This window comes from Carcharodon carcharias, chromosome 12 (assembly GCF_017639515.1).
Source record: "Carcharodon carcharias isolate sCarCar2 chromosome 12, sCarCar2.pri, whole genome shotgun sequence".
In the NCBI taxonomy this organism is placed as follows: domain Eukaryota; kingdom Metazoa; phylum Chordata; class Chondrichthyes; order Lamniformes; family Lamnidae; genus Carcharodon; species Carcharodon carcharias.
The window spans coordinates 109889001-109907612 of record NC_054478.1 but is presented as its reverse complement, the minus strand read 5'-3'; the positions used below and the strand labels follow the sequence as shown (position 1 = coordinate 109907612).

The window sequence follows — 18612 nt, the reverse complement described above, 5'->3', positions numbered from 1 at the left end:
CACCCGGGCTCCCTCTTCCCTACCCGGGGCCCCCCGCTTCGCCCCCTCACCCCTCACTCCCCGCCCAGGCTTCGCCTCAGCCCGAGTCCCCCGCTTCACTCTCATGCTTTTGTTCAGTTTTGTGAAGCTGCTGTGCTGACTTCTCCATCGCCCAGTACTTGCCGGGTCTGGGGAGGGGGAACATGTTGCTGCACCGACCGTTTGCTTTGGAATTGGGTTGTCCGCTCAGTGTTTGGCTTCATAGGAACATAGGGCCAAGGAGCAGAAGTGGGCCTTTTGGCCCTTTGAATTAGATGTATTTGTTGACAAGGGAGTCAAGGGTTATGGGGAGGGCAGACAAGAAAGAGGAGCTGAGACCACAACCAGATCATATGAATGATGGAGTGGTTTCAATCTTTAATAAATTCAATGACCCAGCCTCCACTGCTTTCTGGGGAAGAGAATGCCACAAACTAACAACCCTTGGAGAAAATATTTCTCTTCATCTCTGTCTTAGATGGGAGACCCCTTATTTTTAAACAATGTCTCCTAGTTCTAGTCTTCCCCACAAGAGGAAACATCCTCCTGATACCCACCCTGTCAAGTCCCCTCAGGATATTGTGTGTTTCAATTAGATCGCCTCTCATTCTTTTAAACTCAGGTGTTCAACCTTTATCGGGCGCTGATGGGGCTGTACCTGGAGGAAGAGGGTTCAGCACTGGACATGTAGTTCCTGGCTCTGAGCATGACTGAACTTCAATTCAATTCTAAAACTTAATTTCCTGTGAATAATTGAAGTTCTTAAATTTTCTCAATGTTGTAAATTTTAACGAAAACGTGAAGCTTGCTTTAGAATTGACTGGAAAACCTCACATGCAAAGGTGATATTTCATCACGTTTTGATGCCATCTCCAATAAATAATTTTGCGTTTCTTGGAGATAACATCACAGTAGGAAAAACAATTGGATGTGAAACAAGTAAAACCCTTGCTTGACCAGCAATTCTTTCCCCTCCCCCCACCCTGTGTTGTTTATCTTAATATTTTATGTAAATACATTCAATGCAAAGTTGACTATGTTCCTCTTCATGTCTTTGGTGGGGTTCCAGGGGATATGTAGGTGACTGCTAAGGTCAATCTGCACTCTGAGGTTCTGCAAATAGGACAGGATACCACAGATGATTGAGTTTTGGTTGAGTTGCTGTCTCCAGATTTTCTCTGTTTGCATTTTCTCTCTGCTTCTGATATGTGCTTGCTTTCGAAGAAGGCCACACCATTTTTTTTTATTTGGTTGTGCCAGGGCTGCAAGCCTGGAAAAGCTTCTCCCAGGAATTGGAAGTCAGTATCAGAACTCCTCTAAGTGAAGCCTTCAAGAGTGTCCTTGTAGCGCTTCTGTTGACCACCATGAGATTGCACCCCAGACTCAAGCTCTGCATAGATTTGTGTTGGTGAGTGAGTGTCAGGCATTCTGGCCACATGACCAGCCCAACACAGTTGTGACTATCTCAATATGGTGCAGGTGCTTGTCATGCCAGCTTGGATGAGCACCTCAGTGTCTGGTATTTTGTCCTGCTATCCGATCTTCAGAGGCTTCTGATGGCAGCTCAAATGAAAGTGGTTGACATTCTTGACATGATGCTGGTACACAGTCCAAGTCTTGCATGTGTAGAACAGAGTGGAAAGGATTATTCCTCTGTAGACTTTAAGTTTGGTAGGCAGACTTACTCCTATTTGTTCCCAGACTGATGTTCAAAGTCTGCCAAAGGCCACAGTTGCTTTGGCAATATTTGCCTGTCATCAATGTCATCTTTCTTGTCATTGAGAGAGAGCGTGCTGCCAAAATAAGTGAACTTATCTACTGCTGACAAATTCTGGTCATGGACTGCAACCTTGGGCTTGAGATGGGGCTTTTCTGGTACATTATTTCAGTTTCCTTTGTGCTGATTATAAGGCTGACGTTGTTGCATATATGTCCAACTCTGAACCAGCAGCTAAAGCACAGTCATTGGCAAACAGGAAATAGTGAAGTATGACCTTGGTCTTTACCTGAAGTTGTCTCAGATTGAGCAGCTTCCTGTCCTTAGACAGCACCTTCCAAACACACCTGCAGTTCCCCTCCAAGCCACACACAATCCAAACTTGGAAGTATATCACCACTGCTTCAATATAGCTGGGTCAAAATTCTAGAACTCCATCCCTAACAGCACTGTGGGTATACCCAAACCACATGAACTGAAGCAGTTCAAGAAAGCAGTTCACCACAACCTTCTCGAGGGCAGTTAAGGATGGGCAATAAATGCTGGCCTAGCTAGTGATGCCCACATCCCATGAATGAAAAAGAAAAATCTAATTTCGATGCCTTCCATGATGGTGATCCTGGCATTAGAGAGCATGGTGTAGAAAAACATGTTGAAGAGGGTTTACGCTAGCATGCAGCCCTGTTTAAGTCCATTAGTACTGAGAATGGGCACCATCATCCAGACATGCGTGAGCATGCCTTCGTGGAACTATCAAACCGTTGTGATGAATTTCTCAGGGTAGCAGAATTTCTCCATTACATTCCAAAGCCCTCACCGCTTACTGTGTCAGTAGTCTTGGTCAGGTCAATAAATGTGGTATTGAGGTCCATGTCCTCTTCTTAGTATTTCCCCTAGAGCTGTTTAACTGCAAACACCATATCAGTGGTTCCTAAAGCTTTTCTGAAATTGCACTAACTCTCTGGCAGCAGATCCTGGTGATGTTGCACTACGCAGTTCAGAAGGATTCAGTAAAGATTTTGCTTGCGATGGAGAGGAGTAAAATTCCTCTATGATTGTCGCAAGATTAACGAGTTCCTTTCTGCTCATGCAGGTGGACAATAGAGGCATCTTTGTATTCTTGCGGATAGTGCCTTGCTCCCACATAGCCTGAAAGAATTCAGAATGCCCTTCACCAGGCATTAGCCTCCAGCCTTGTAGACCTCAGCTGGATAGCATCAGCTCCTGGAGCTTTGACACAAGACAGGAGTTTGATTGCATTCATCATTTCTAACAGCGTTGGAGGGCCATTGAGAGTAGTTAATGGCAACTTGTGGCAGCCTGTGGATTGTTGCTTTTTCTGTGAGCATGTTGACCTGTTGGCACTAAGATTTGGTGTTGAACCAGTAGACAGATTTCACTTTCGTAGAATCTCTTCCAGTCTTTGTGATCTGCGTATGACTGAAGTTCTTCTGCTTTCAGACTCAGCCAAGTGTCCTGCAGCTCTCTGAGCTTGCATTGGACAGCCCCATGGATATTTTGTTAGGAATTGTGGTTGGATATTGAGGACTTGTCACTGAAGAAATCCATGTAAAGGCGATGTTTCTCCTCCAGTAGTTTCTGGATTACCTCATTATTTTGATTAAACCAATCTTGATGCTTACAAGAAGTGGGGCCAAAGCCTAGAGCAGTAGAATACAGTATATACCTGAAGATTGCCCACTCAATGCAATAAATGTCCATTTTTGTTGTACAAAGGCGACTCTCAAGTTTCTCTGAGAGAAATTCCTTCATGACCACCTGTTTGAGTCTTGAGACTTTGAGATGCTCTGGACCTTCTTGCCCCGTGTGGGCTTCTAGGGGGATAGATCTTGATATTTATCTTTGAAATGATAAGACGGTGATCAGTCAAGCAGTTAGCACCGCACATGGCTTTCGTTACATACACATCTTGCCTGTCCCTCTGCCCAGTGATGACATTGTGGATTAGATGTCAATGCATAGAACGGGGGGTGCATCCCAGACATTTTGTTATGATTAGGGAGGCAAAAAACTGTATTGGTGACAAAGAGCTCATGCTGAGCACACAACTTCAGCAAAAGGAGACCATGCCAACCCTGCTTTTTTTGATGACCTCTTCCCAAACCTGGTGATCTGCATTGAAGTTACCAAGAATGATTTGCTTGTCTGACTTTGGCACATTAGCAGTCAAGGAGTGGAAGTCACCACAGAACTTTGACTTCATCAGGATTGGTCATGATATGGGCGCACACACTGAGGAGAGTTGCTTGTCTGTTGCTGTTCAAGGGGCGTTTAAACACTATTAGACAATTTTTAACGTCCTTGGGATGGCAAATCAACTTACTGATGAGATGGTTCATGACAGCAAAGTGGATGCCAACTTCACACCATTCTTCTTTTCTACAGCCACTCCAAAAGAATATGCCACCTGCGCTGACTTCCTTGAGCTGACCTTCCTCAGGTAGATGAGTCACCCTGAGGATGTCAATCTGGATGTTGTACCTAGGCAGCTCTCTGCTGACAAGAGCAGTTCTTATCTTAGGTCTGATGACTGTGGCTTATTCTATGAAGGTGTGCATGTTCTATGCGCCAGTGGTGACTGGTGTCACCTTTGCTTTATTTTTGGAGATTGACTTACATCCTCATTGATAGGATCCCTGCCAGCTGCAGCCTTGCTGATCAGGGAGAAGAAGCAATGTTTAGGGCACCTTTTCTTGGCTCCGTTTGTATACCAGCAAGGTGAGCACTGTGGTCTTGAAAAGGGCTGCTCAGCAACTCGGAGTTCAGCCGAGTTCCACTTCTGCTTCCTTCCAGTGAAAATCGACACTATGGCCTGAGCTTCCTGTGTACAGGTTCATGGATTTACTGGGAGCTATTATCATTCCTGCTGCTATGTCACTCGCCAATTGCCACAGAACTTATGACAGATGATAGATGGTGAACATGACATGCACATGAATTGGATTATAGTGAGGGAGAGTTGTGCATCATCAACCTCACTCTCTCATCCTGACCCATCTTGATCCAGTGGTAAAACGAGTTTAGACAGCCGGAAATAGATCCGGATGCAGTGGCTGACTAAGACGTTCTATGTCTTGCCGAGCTCTGCAACGTGGTGCTGACCCAACTTCAAGAACATTGGACCTTAGATTGGTCTTATTTTCCCAGTCCACTGGAATCGGTCTTCACATAGCAGGGTAGACAAATCCCTAAGTCACCAAAGGTAGGCGATCCAACAGCTACCCTCACCTGGTTTGTTCCACCCGTTGAAGCAGTTTACTGGGGTGTGGCCGCTGTCGTATGCTAACTTGGTGCCACTGTTGAGAGCTGGGTAAAAGTGAGGATTAACACGGTATGAGGCACTCCAAAGAGTGTGGTGAGCCTGCCTGTGAGAGGTGCTACCTCTCCCTTAAATCCCAAAAAGCATAGATAGAAATGCCTTTAAGGGAAGACTGCATACATCGATATGGAAGAAAGGAGTAGAAAAATATGTTTGAGGTTAGATGAAGTAAGGCGGAAGGAGGCTTGTGAAGCAGAAATACTATCATAGACCAGTTGGGCCAAGTGCTGGTTTCTGTGGCTTACGCTCTAATGTCTTAATGTTTTTCCCTGTTTACATCATTTTTAATGTAAAATATGTTTCTTATTTTTATAGGAAGTGTAAGATGAACATACTGCTTAGCCTGAGAGTAGCCCTGGATGAATTCCTCTCACTGCTGGTGAACTATGTAGATTCAGCAAGGATCTGCTGAAAGCTTCAATAATATGTTCCTGGGAGGTGTTGGGCAAATTGAACTTGGGCAGCATGCTGATAGAGCCTCTACAATTGGCCTCTGTGTCCTTGAGCTTGGGAGAGGGAAAATCTACCAAGGTTTGGGAGAGGGAAAATCTCTCCAAGCTACTGATTGCTCTATCCAATGACTCCTGCTGAAAAAGCATGCACGTGGACATTGGATGAGGAGAAGGTCAGACTCATCCGTGATGATGTTATGGTCGAACAGCTGCCAACATTTAATGTATGGGTTCACACTTAGGAATCATAGATAAGTTACAGCTCAGAAAGAGGCCATTCAGCCTATTGTGTCTCCGCCGGCTTAAATAGAAAAAATGAAAATCTATCCACCTACTCTAATCCCACCTTCCAGCACTCTGCCCATAGCGCTGCAAGTTACAGCACTTCAGGTGCAGATCCAGGTGCCTTTTAAATGAGTTGAGGGTTTCTGCCTCCACCACTAAACCAGGCAGTGAATTCCAAACACTCGGCACCCTCTGGGTGAAGACGATTTTCCTCATGTCCCCTCTATCTAACCCTTCTAACAATCACCTTAAATCTGTGTCTCCTGGCATTTGACCTCTCTGCCAGGGGAAACAGGGCATTGCCCCCTCTATTCTATCTAGGGCCCTCATGATCTTGTACACCTCAACCAGGTCACCCCTTAATCTCCTCAGTTCAAAATTGAAAATTGGGCATTTAAGTGAGGTAGTGGAGGTACTCAATGCATATGGAATTATACCCCAGGAGTGCCTGGCACTAAGTGGTAGAAATGGATTTGTCTTCTGCTTCAGTACTCAGTGAGTGTCCGATGTTGATTATCCTGTTAGTTGAAGGAAATTGATAAATGGTCAGGAGACTGGCAAAGATGGAGAAAACAACTCTATTGTGACCAGTCTTAGAAATGTCATAGCTGCTGCTAGTCACGATCTGCAAAACATAGGGGATCCTTATAAATAGCAAAACAACTCCAGGGGTTAATCAGCAAGTGAACAGTTATCATAAATACAGTACCTGTACAGATAAGTAGTCCTTTAGAGGAAATTGACAGGTTGTCATAATCATACCTGTCACTGGTATTTATATGCTTGGCACTTAAGTTTTCTGTTTTGGTAATTGTACATTTTTTTCTGTAAAGGAAATTTGACCTGTACTCTGAATGGATGATAAAAGAAGACATCAGTAACTGTTTAATTGCAGCTGCACCATATGCTGGCCCAATTGGTAAGAGATTCTGTGTCTTATTTAATGAACAGTATCCTTTTTGCCACTTTCCCATTTTTATCTTGCTAGAAGTAAAGTTGGTTATGACTGGTGGTAATGTGAAATGTCATTAATCTTTTGCAGCTTTGATGATCAATGGATCACGTAAGGAAAAATCTCCAAGCTTACGGCCTGTCATGGAAATCTACTCTTCATCAGGAAATCGAATAGTTTCCTTCCCAGTAAGCTTTATTTTCTGTTATTTCTTGTTATCCCAATTTGAAGTACAACTTGGCTAAGGAATAGCAAATAGCAAGATACTGTAGATGTTGGAAATCTGAAATAATTCCTCTGTGGCCATGGGGGAGGTGCCAGAGGACTGGAGAACAGCTAATGTGGTTCCGCTATTTAAGAAGGGTTGTAGAGATAAGCCAGGGAACTACAGGCCAGTGAGTCACATGTCAGTGGTAGGGAAACTAAAGGAGAGAATCTATCTCCACTTGGAGAGGCAAGGTTTGATCGGGGATTGTCAGCATGGCTTTGTCAGAGGGAGGTCATGCCTAACAAATTTGATTGAATTTTTTGAGGAGGTGACCAGGTGTGCTGATGAGGTTAGTGCAGTTGATGTGGTTTATATGGATTTCGGCAAAGCCTTTGACAAGGTCCCACATGGGAGACTTATAAAGAAGGCAAATGCACATGGGATACAGGGTAATTTGATAAGGTGGATTCAAAATTGGCTTAGTTGTAGGAGACAGAGGGTGATGACAGAAGGATGCTTTAGTGATTGGAAGCCAGTGTCCAGTGGCGTACCACAGGGATCTATGCTGGGTCCCCTATTATTCGTCATTTATATAAACGACAGGTGACAATGTGGGGGTAGGATTAGTAAGTTTGCGGATGACACAAAGATTGGCTGAGTGGTTAACAGTAAGGTTGGGTGTCTTGGGTTACAGGAAGATATAGATGGGATGGTCAAATGGGCAGATAAGTGGCAGGTGGAATTTAACCCTGAAAAGTGTGAGGTGATACACTTTGGAAGGAGTAATTTGACAAGGAAGTATTCAATGAACGGCATGACACTAGGAAGTTCTGAGGAACAAAGGGACCTTGGCGTGTGTGTCCATAGATCTCTGAAGGCAGAGGGGCATGTTAGTGGGGTGGTGAAAAAGGCATATGGGACACTTGCCTTTATCAATCAAGGCATAGATTGCAAAAGTAGAGAGGTCATGTTGGAGTTGTGTAGAACGTTGGTGAGGCCACAGCTGGAGTAGTGTGTGCAGTTCTGGCCGTCACATCATAGGAAGGATGTGATTGCACTGGAGGGGGTGCAAAGGAGATTCACCAGGACGTTGCTTGGAATGAAACATTTAAGATATGAAGAGAGGTTGGATAGACTTGGGTTGTTTTCGTTGGAGCAGAGAAGACTGAGGGGCGACCTGATCGAGGTGTACAAGATTATGAGGGGCATGGACAGGGTGGATAGGAAGCAGCTGTTCCCTTTAGCTGAAGGGTCAGTCAGGACAGGACACAAGTTCAAGGTGAGGGGCAGGAGATTTAGGGGGATGTGAGGAAAAACTTCTTTACCCAGAGGGTTGTGACGGTCTGGAATGTGCTGGTGAAGGGTGGTGGAGGCGGGTTGCCTCACATCTTTTAAAAAGTACCTGGATGAGCACTTAGCACATCATAACATTCAAGGCTCTCAACCAAGTGCTGGTAAATAGGATTAGGTAGGTAGGTCTGGTGTTTCTCAGGTGTCGGTGCAGATTTGATGGGCCGAAGGGCCTCTTCTGCATTGTGTGATTTGGTGAAAACCAGAAAATGTTGGAAATACTCAGCACTGGTGGAGAGAGAAACAGAATTAATATGTCAGGCCAAGGACCTTTCTTCAGAATAACAATAATAACCCACATGAATAATCTATATTTTGCTGAAAAAGCCTTTCTAAAACAATATTGTAGCAAGATTTAACAATTTTTACTTGCAGCATAATAAAACACAAGATTTGAGGTAGGAATTGTTGTACAATATCTTAACAACTTAGAGGCCAATCCAGCCCTACATCAAAAATGAAGATAAACTTGATGATCTCTTAACTGCTCATGAGTGCCCACCTTCTTCCTCCACTCCCAACAAACCCCACCACCCTCACACCCATGCAACTTGTTGGGAGGGTTTATCTATTTTAATCTGTTAAATAGCATGTATAAAGACAAATAATTAGTGATTGTTATGAGTAGATAAGGTACATCAAACCTTTTACTTCTTGCCGGCTGTGGTTGTATTAAAGCTAACCTATAAATTGGAAGTTAATAATACTTCTACTTTCTGTATCTTTCATCCCTGCAGTGGATAAGTGGCCTGGTGGTTCACATTGGGTGGACTACCAGTGAGGATTTGCTCTGCATACAAGATGACGGAACTGTTCTGATTCATGACATTTTTGGGACATTTAAGCGACACTTCAGCATGGGGAATGTAAGTTGAGGTGAAACATTGCAGTATAAATATGACTATCCCATAGAAGAAATTGCAATTTGGCCAATTGACCTATGTAGTGGGGGTGCTGGTACTCATTGAACCGTATCATGGTGAGTCAGCACCTTCAAGGGATGAGGAAAGGAAGTTGTTTGGGAGGGTGCAGTAGTGGTGGGGGTGCGGGGGTTTGTGCAGGGCAGTCAAAATTGCCCTTGGGGAGAATGCAGTGCTGCCAGTTAATGCATCTCCTAAATGAGAACTTTTGTTTCAGTGGTCAGAAGGACTCATGGCCCTCTTCAAAGAAGTGGAGGACATTTTCCCGATGCCTATGCCAAGTTTTAACCCTCAGTCAAGACCATCAGAAACATAATTGTTCATCTCATTGTTTGTGGAATTTTGCTGTGCATAAATGGGTACCAGATTTATCTATACAATTGTAGTCACTGCAATTCAAATTTCAAAGAAATGAGATGAGATACTACATTAAATGTCATTTCCACCCCACCACCTAGCTTGGTCAAGAGTACAGAAAGCTTTAGCCCACACATGACTTGTGCTCTCTACAACCTGGCAAGTTTGATGGCGATTCTTTGGAAAACTATTCATTCATCAACACTAACATCCCTTACTTTGAGCACATAACATTGTTTTTAATGTGAGTGTTCTCTGGTTGAAGTTCCAACCAATTTTTTTTAATGTATGAAAACATTGACACAAGTGAGTTGAAACTAACATCCATTCTTCAAGTTGGACAGAAATACATTCAGAATATTTTTTGAGCATTTTTTTCTACTGCATAGCTTGTCTCTGTGCAGCTACAGTGCCATCACACTGCTACTAATAGGTTACCTTTGTCAATTAACTTAATAAGTGCTATCCTTCCAATGTCAACTCCAAAAAAGGTCATTTGTCACATTGACTGTAATATAATGGTCATATACCTAGTACCAGTTAACTGTGAAATACAACTGTATCCCAAGCAGACTTTACTGTGTGCAATAATTCTATAATATAGATAAAGTATAAAAATAAATTGACATAATTGTTGATGACTTGCTATCCAAGACAACATTTAGTAATGGAGTTAATTTATTGTCTTCATTTTGAAGGAGGTGTTACAGAATCGAGTCATGGAGGCCAAGGTTTTTCTCACTGCTTATGGTTCAGGTGTTGCCATACTAACTGGTGCTTTTAGGTTCACACTTGCCACAAATATAGATGACCTCAAACTCCGACGACTTCCTGAAGTTCCAGGTAAATATTCTAAGATTCAATAGTAGAATCAACTTGCAGTGTAACCCACAACCAGGCAATGGGTTCATGTAAACATTTGAACTAGATCAAAGCTGTGACATTTTGTTGATTGCATTCATAATTTGTATGAACTCTAATAAGTTGGTGATTGTACATGTAGGAAGTTCAACCCTTTTAGAAGTCGCTGCTAAAGATGTGTAATTGGATTTATTGGTTTTTACTGACAGCTTTTTTTTTATTAATACATGGGATGTGGGCATTGCTGGCAAGTCCAGCATTTGTTGCCCATACCTAATTGCCCTTGAACTGAGTAGCTTGCGAGGTCATTTCAGAGGGCAGTTAAGAGTCAACCACATTACTGTGGATCTGGGGTCAGACAAAGTAAAGATTTCCTTCCCTAAAGGAAGTTAGTAAAACCAGATGGACTTTCATGCTCACTACTACTGAAACGAGCTTTCAATTGCAGATATTTATTAACTAATCAAAGTTAAATTCCACCAACTGTCGTGGTGGGATTTGAGCCCATGTCCCCAGGGTATTAGCTTTGGCCTCTGGATTACTAGTCCAGTGACATTATCACTATGCCATCAACTCCCCCTGATGTCATGATATTGTCAGCAATGACTAATCCCATTTTATACCATTTGTTTTCATCTTAAATTCTTGTATCATTGTAAAAGCTGCCTAATGTATCCATTGTGAAATTATTTTCAAAACTCTCCTTGGGGGCCCATGGTGGAGTTCTGTTTCAACAACCATATTACTTTTAGAAGGCAAATTATAGGGAGGAACATTACATTTGAATTACTGGGGTTTTTTTTTATTCACTCATGGGATGTGGGTATCACTGGCTAAACCAACATTTATTGCTAATCCCTAATTGCCCTTGAGAAGGTGGCAGTGAGCTGCCTTCTTGAACCGCTGCAGTCCATGTGGTGTTAGGAAGGGAGTTCCTGGATTTTGACCCAGTGACAGTGAAGGAATGGCAATATATTTCCAAGTCAGGATGGTGTGTAGCTTGGAGGGGAACTTCCAGGTGATGGCGTTCCCATGCATCTGCACCCCTCTCCCTTCTAGATGGTAGGGGTCTTGGGTTTGGAAGGTGCTGTCTAAGAAACCTTGTTGAGTTCCTGCAATGGATCATGTGAATGGTACACACTGCTGCTACTGTGCGTCAGTGGTGGAGGGAGTGAATGTTTGTGGATGGGATGCCAATCAGCAGGGTTGCTTTGTCCTTGATGGTGCTGAGCTTCTTGAGTATTGTTGGATCTGCACTCATTCAGGCAAGTGCAGAGTATTCCATCACACTCCTGACTTGTGCTTTGTAGATGGTGGACAGGCTTTGGAGAGTCAGGAGGTGAGTTACTTGCTGCAGGATTCCTAGCTTTTGACCTGCTCTTGTAGCCACAGTAATGGCTAGTCGGGTTCAGTTTTTGGTCAAATGTAACCTTCAGAATGTTGATAGTGGGGTATTCAGTGATGGTAATACCATTGAGTGTCATGGAGGGATAGTTAGATTCTCTCTTGCTGGAGATGATCATTGCCTTGGATAAATAAATTACATTGGATAAATAAATTATGCAGAAAAATCTGGATATATTGGATGCATATGCTACTATTTTTTTCTTCTAGATTCCTAGCAAACTAACCATGTGCACAATCCATGCAAGGCCATTTACAACAATGACCCAAAATGTGCCATCAAAATAAGGGTGAGGCTAATGATGCTTCCCATTATTTATGGGCAAGTGCAACATCAGCTTCAGAGGAGGACAGAAGAGCAATTAAACTCAGAAATCATAAAGTTTCTGACGGAGAGTGGCTCTCGCCTGTTAACTTCAAGAAAGTTCATATCTTGTTGTCTGACTTCCCATTCAAATGCATTGGACATAATCAAAATACCCTTAATGATGTGTTAATTGTTAATTACTGCCAGTCAACTGCTCTGGCACTGAAAATTAACTTTCAAGTGTGGAGTTTCATTCATTCGGGTTTTAATTAGAAATTTAAATAAAGTATTTTAATTTTTAAAAACTTTTTCTGTATTTTTCTTTCTCTCAACCTTTCTTTTCCTTTTTATTCCTCTTTCTGTACCTGATTTATCATTGAATTCACCAACTCTTAACAGTGTAGGAGAAGGAAGTTTAAGTTAATTTTGCTGCTTCAATTTGATTGGTTAAAGAGAGACAATTTTTTTCTCTTGTTTGCTCAGCTCCCAAGTGCCATGTATAAGGTACTGTGCCATTTCCATCTTGAGCTTCAGCAACTTAGAGGGCAAAACTATTGTTGACATCAAACTGACAAGGGCAAGTCTAACAAACAATAACTTATGTTTATATAGCACCTTTAACCTAATAAAAAGTCCCAAGGCACTTCACAGGAGCATTATAAAACAAAATAATTGGAGATAAATTAAATTGGAGACCAGATTTAGAAGAGCGCGGAGAGTTGTTGGGCTGGAGGAGATTACAGAGATAGAGAGAGGAGAGACCGTGAGTGGATTTGAAAACAAGGATGAGAATTTTAAAATCAAGACTTTGTTTGGACAATGTAGGTCAGTGAGCATAGGATTGATAGGGGTACAGGACTTGATGTGTGTTAAGGTGTGGGCAGCAGAATTTTGGATGACCTCAAGTTTAGAGAGGGTGGAACGTGGGAGACCAGCCAAGAACATTTTGGAATAGTCAAGCTGGAGGTAATGAAGGCATTAATGGGCATATTTTCTTGCCCTCCTATACCAACCTTTGGACCTGTGTTGAAATTAAGTTGCTTTGTTGAAGAGAGATAGAAGATCATTCATAGCTATTAAATAAGGAACATAGGAACATAGGACTATTCAGCCCCTCAAGCCTGTTGCAACATGCTATTTGATCATGACTTATCTGTATTGTAACACTATTTGCCTGCCTTGGTTTTGTGACCCTAACCTAACAAAAATCAATCAATCTCAGTTTTGAAATTTTCAATTGCCTTACTCTCCACAGCTTTTTTTCTGGGGGTTTGGGTGGAGGGGGCAAGAGTTCCAGGTTTTCAATACCCTTTTTGTAAGGAAGTGCTTCCTGACATCAATCCTAAACTGCCTAGCTAATTTTAAGGTTATTTCCCTCTTCTCCAGACTTTCTATCTACCCTGTCAATTCATTTAATCATCTTAAACATCTCATTTAGATCACTCCTCAATCATCTTTTACTCAAGAGCATAAAAGCTAAGTATATGCAACCGATCCTCACAGATTAACCCTTTTTGCCCCAGCATCAATTCTGGTGAGTCTGGGAAGCATGAAACAGCAAAATGAGAGGGCGTGAGTTTAAACAGAGAAGATGCTAGATGATGCGTTCTTCCTTATATCTGCAATGTATTACTGCTCTGAACTCAGTATCTTAGGCCTTTACAAATTGAAACACTTATTGGAAACATACAGTTCTTACACATTTCTTTTGCTTCCTCTGATAATCTGCACAATTCTGCATTGCGTAATTATATAGAAATTGAAACATAGTTCTATGTAAGGAGCACTTGACTAACATATCTCTTATTTGTAACCTAGGGTTTCTTTTCTTAAGCTCTTTACCCGGTTGCTTCAACATGTATGACTCCGTATTATACTAGATTATTGATTGTTTCATTATTACTCCAAGTAATTGCTATTCTACCGAGTGAAACATTTAATTACAAGTAAGTCTTTGTTGCCAGTTATACCAATTAAAAAGGATGATGTATTCCCAGATGATTTTGCAGAACTGTTTCCCCACACTGTTATTGAATAATTCAGTTTACAATGGCATCTTATTTTAATCATATAATTTGTGATAATAATATGATAGAACTCAGCGCCCCACAAAACATTTGCAATGCAATTAGTATGCTTATTGCAACAGTACTTCTTTAAATCCCCATCCCATGCCATCCCTTCCTTCCCCCTCATGCCAGACCTATCACATTCCTTTCATCCCTCTCATACCATGGTCATCTCATCACCTCCCCCCAACCCCCTCCAACCCGCCCCTTCTTAGTGTGCCATCCCGATCCCCTATTCCATCCCGATCCTTCATTCCATTCCTCCCAGGCTATCCAATCCCCATCTCCCATTCCACACCTCCCAGGCCAACCCTGTCCTCTTATTGGAAGGGGCGTAAAAACCGATTATGAAAACTTCTGTAGTTCTGTAGAGATTAGCAAAACTAAACATAGGTCCCTTAAAAACAGAGACAGGAGAAATTATAATGGGAATGGGGAATGAGGAATAAGACATTAAACAAATTCTTTGTAACTGTCTTCATGGTAGAAGACACAAAAGACATTCTGGAAATAGGTCTAGCAAGGATGAGGAACCTTAAGAAATTAATATTAGTAAAGAAATATTGCTGGAGAAATTACTGAGACTAAAAAACAACTTAAAAAAAAAACAACTTAAGAAAATAAAACATCCCGAGCCATTTAACAAAAGCATTATAAAATAAAATATGACACTGAATTACATAAGGAGATGTTAGGGCAGATGACCAAAAACTTGGTCATAGAGGTAAGTTTTAATGAGTGTCATAAAGAAGGAGAACGAGGTAGAGGGGTATACGGAGGTAATCCCAGAGCTTGGGTCCGAGGCAGCTGAAGGGATGGCCACCAATGGTGGCGTGATTAAAATCAGGGATACGGAAGAGGCTAGAATTAGATGAGTGCAGATATCTTGGAGGGTTGTAGGAGGAGATGAGGAGAGGTAAGGCCATGGAAGGATTTAAAAGCAAGGATGAAAATTTTAAAATCATGACATTGGTTCCCGGTCAAGCAATGTACGTCAACAAGCACAACGGTGATGGGGAAGGGGATTTGCTGTGAGTTAAGATATGAGCAGTAGAGTTTTAGTGTCCTCAAATTTACTGACGGTAGACCGTGGGAGACTAGCCTGGAGTGTGTCAGAATAGTCAAATCCCGAGGTAACAAAGGCAGGAATAAGGATTTCAGGAAGTAGATGAACTGGGACAGGGACAAAGTCAGACAGCATTACAGAGGTTGTAATTGGCGGTCTTGGTGATGCTGTAAATATATGGCCGGAAGCTCATCTTGTGGTCAAATAAAACATTCAAGTTACTAGCACACGGGTTTAGTGTTAGACTGATGCCAAGCAGAAGGATGGAGTAGGTAGCTAGGGAACAGATTTTGGAGCGGGTACCAAAATAAATGGCTTCCGTTTTCCCAATATTTAATTGGAAGAAATTTCTGCTCAGCCAGTACTTAGAGAAGCAGTCTAATAATTTAGCAACAGTGGAGGAGTTGAGATTCCCATGCTTGATGGCCTGTACCCTAGGTTTTTAAAAGAGGTAGCTACAAAGATAATGGACACATAGGTTTGACCTTCTAGAATTTCCTAGATTTTACAATATTCATGGATTGAAAGGTAGAAAATATAACCCCACTATTCAAGAAAGGAGGGAGGGGGAATAGGGGAACAACAAGCTAGCTAGTCTGACATCAGTTATCAGACATCAGTCATCAGGAAATGCTAGAATCTAGTATTAGCGATATGGTAACAGGGTACTCAGAAAATCGTAAAACGATAAGCTAGACTCAACACAAGCTTATTTATATGTAAATCATGTTGATATACCTATTCGATTTATTTTTGAGACCGCATCCAGCAGACTAGGTAAGGGATTAGACCAATGGATTAGAATATTTGGGTTTTCAAAAAGCATTCATTCAGATGCCACAAAGGGTTACTGCACAAAATTAGGGCTCCTATGATGTGGGGGAGGTAATGTACTAGTATAGATTAAGGATCGGTTAATGAACAGCAAATGAACAGAGTAAGAATAAATGAATCACTTTCAGGTTGTCAAGTGTCATAAGGATCAGTGCTTAGGACTCAGCTATTTACAGTAATAACTTGGATGAGGGAATCACGTGTAATGTATCCAAGTTTGCTGATGGTACATAGTTAAGTGGAAAAGTAAGCTGATAAATGGCTGCATAAGAATTCAGACAGGTCAAATGAGTAGGCAAGAACATGGCAAATAGAAAATAATGTGTATAAATGTGAACTTACTTTACTAGGAAAAATAGAAAAGCAGGATTTTTTTAAATGGAGAGAGACTGGGAAATGATATTCAGAGGAATCACTGAAAGTTAACATGCAGATATAGCAAGCAATTACCCAGGCAAATGGTTAATTAGCGTTTATTACAACAAAGCGATTGGAGTATTGGAGTAAAGACAGAAGTCTTGCTGCAATTATATAGGGCTTTGGTGAGACCACACCAGAGTACTGTGCACCATTTTTGCCTTCTTATGTAAGGAAGGATATAATTCCCTTGGAAGAAGTACAGTGAAGGTTCAGAAGATTGATTCCAGGGTTGAGAGGATTGTCCTATGAGGAGAGATTGAGTAGAAAGGCCTAAATTCCCTAGCATTTAAAAAAATGAGAGTTGATTTAATTGAACCATGTAAACTTCTTAAGGGGTTTGATAGGATTGATGCAAGGAGGATGTTTCCTCTGGACTTGGGGGTTGTCTGGAACATGGGGTCACAGAATAAAGGGTCTACCATTTAGGACTGAGATGAAGAAAATGTCTTCACTTGTAGCGGTGTGGATCTTTAGAATTCTCTATCCAAGAGAGCTGTGAATACTCAGTCATTGAATATATTCAGGAGGAGGTGGGTAGATTTTTGGGTACTAAGGGAATTAAAGGATAATGGGATAGTGTAGGAAGATGGAGTTGAGGCCATAATCTTATAGAATGGCAAAGCAGGCTCTAAAGGCTGAATAGCTTACTCTTGCTCCCATTTCTTATGTTCTTCTATTCTTTCTCCATCCTGTAACTGAGCACTGCTGCACAGTCAGCCCTGGCCCAAAGCCTAGTGGTTCTTCAAATTGACATTCTTCCCTATTTAACAGACAAAGGGCAGCTTTACTACAATATTCAGAAAAATCAATACTAGAATGAAATTAGTTGACTTCAGGATAATCTGATTCACCTTTTCCAACACACATAGATATGGATTCAGAAAAATTGCGAAGAAATATTGAAAGTGAGTTGTTTATTGGAGCAGCTATCAAGGGAAGAGATTCAAGGCAACATTATTGAAGTGCTTTGAAAGGAAACATATTATGATATGCAACTGGTAGACAAGCAAGAAGGACTAGATGTGACTAATATCTTTGCCAGCTTTGAGTTTTTTATGTTTTTAATATGTAGCACCATCTGGGCTAGCATTCAGCATATTGTATTTTACCATTATACTCTGAGCGTATAAAGGAGAGCAAAATATTACAGGGAGACTTAATTTTGATAAATATGTACCAGCAGATACTGAATTTTACTTTTTTCTCCCTAACAGGACTGCAGCACCCACCAACATGCTGGGCTGTATTAATACAAGATCGACAGACCAAAATTGTTCTGGCTAATGGGAAGGATTTATATATCTTAGATAATGCTTCCTGCATATCTGTTGTAAGCATAAAATCTGCCTGATACAATAACATGTACTGGAGAGTTAGTGCGTTTCACACAAGAAACAAAGTACAGATTAAGATATATTTGGTAATTGACAGTATATAAGTGCCCTAGGCAACCAAATGGGAGGTTTGAACTTGAATCCCAATATAAGATGACAAATGCCTTACAGGTATTGATATGGGTTTTGACCTGAATAAAAGTAAGATGCTATCAAATGGCATGACACTCACTATCTGGTAACTTCACCATGGCACTCGCTGAGGTATGAGAGATCTTTGGAGTCAGTTCGTAATTCCATGTAGAATGTGCAGTAGCTGCTGTGAAGAGAAAGAAAAGTAAATGTACACTCTGATTCCTGATTTGTGTAAGCCAAGTATAATTTTTTAAAACATTCACAATAGTAGAGTAACCTACATAGCAACAGAGAAGATAATTAGAAGCAATTAATCAGCAATAGAGAGCTTTGGAATATTCTAAAGGAATGAGTGCCATATAAATGTAAGTTTATTCATTCCCTCTCTTCTCCAGGGACTTTATTTTATAAAGCACCTTTCATGACCTCAGGGCATCCCAAAGTGCATTCTAACCAATTAAGCATTTTCAAACTGTGATCACTGTAACAACTGTGGCAGTTAATTTGCACACAGCAAGGTCCCATTAACCAGAATGTTATAATTAGATAAATCTGGTTAATATTGATCGAAAGATAAATGTTA

At 41.5% G+C, this 18612-nt stretch overlaps 1 protein-coding gene across 2 annotated transcripts in view; it reads left to right on the top strand.

The window, feature by feature from the left end:
- vps16 (vacuolar protein sorting 16 homolog) overlaps positions 1-18612 on the top strand; it is a 98589-nt gene that overhangs the window by 225 nt on the left and 79752 nt on the right. For both annotated transcript variants that reach the window (XR_005944589.1, XM_041201020.1), the window contains exons 2-6: positions 6646-6731; positions 6855-6952; positions 9060-9188; positions 10298-10442; positions 17775-17890. Coding sequence is in view for 1 of the 2 variants with exons in the window: in XM_041201020.1 (XP_041056954.1) it covers positions 6646-6731; positions 6855-6952; positions 9060-9188; positions 10298-10442; positions 17775-17890 (574 nt within the window). In the remaining variant the exon portion in view is untranslated. The remainder of the gene's footprint in view (positions 1-6645; positions 6732-6854; positions 6953-9059; positions 9189-10297; positions 10443-17774; positions 17891-18612) is intronic.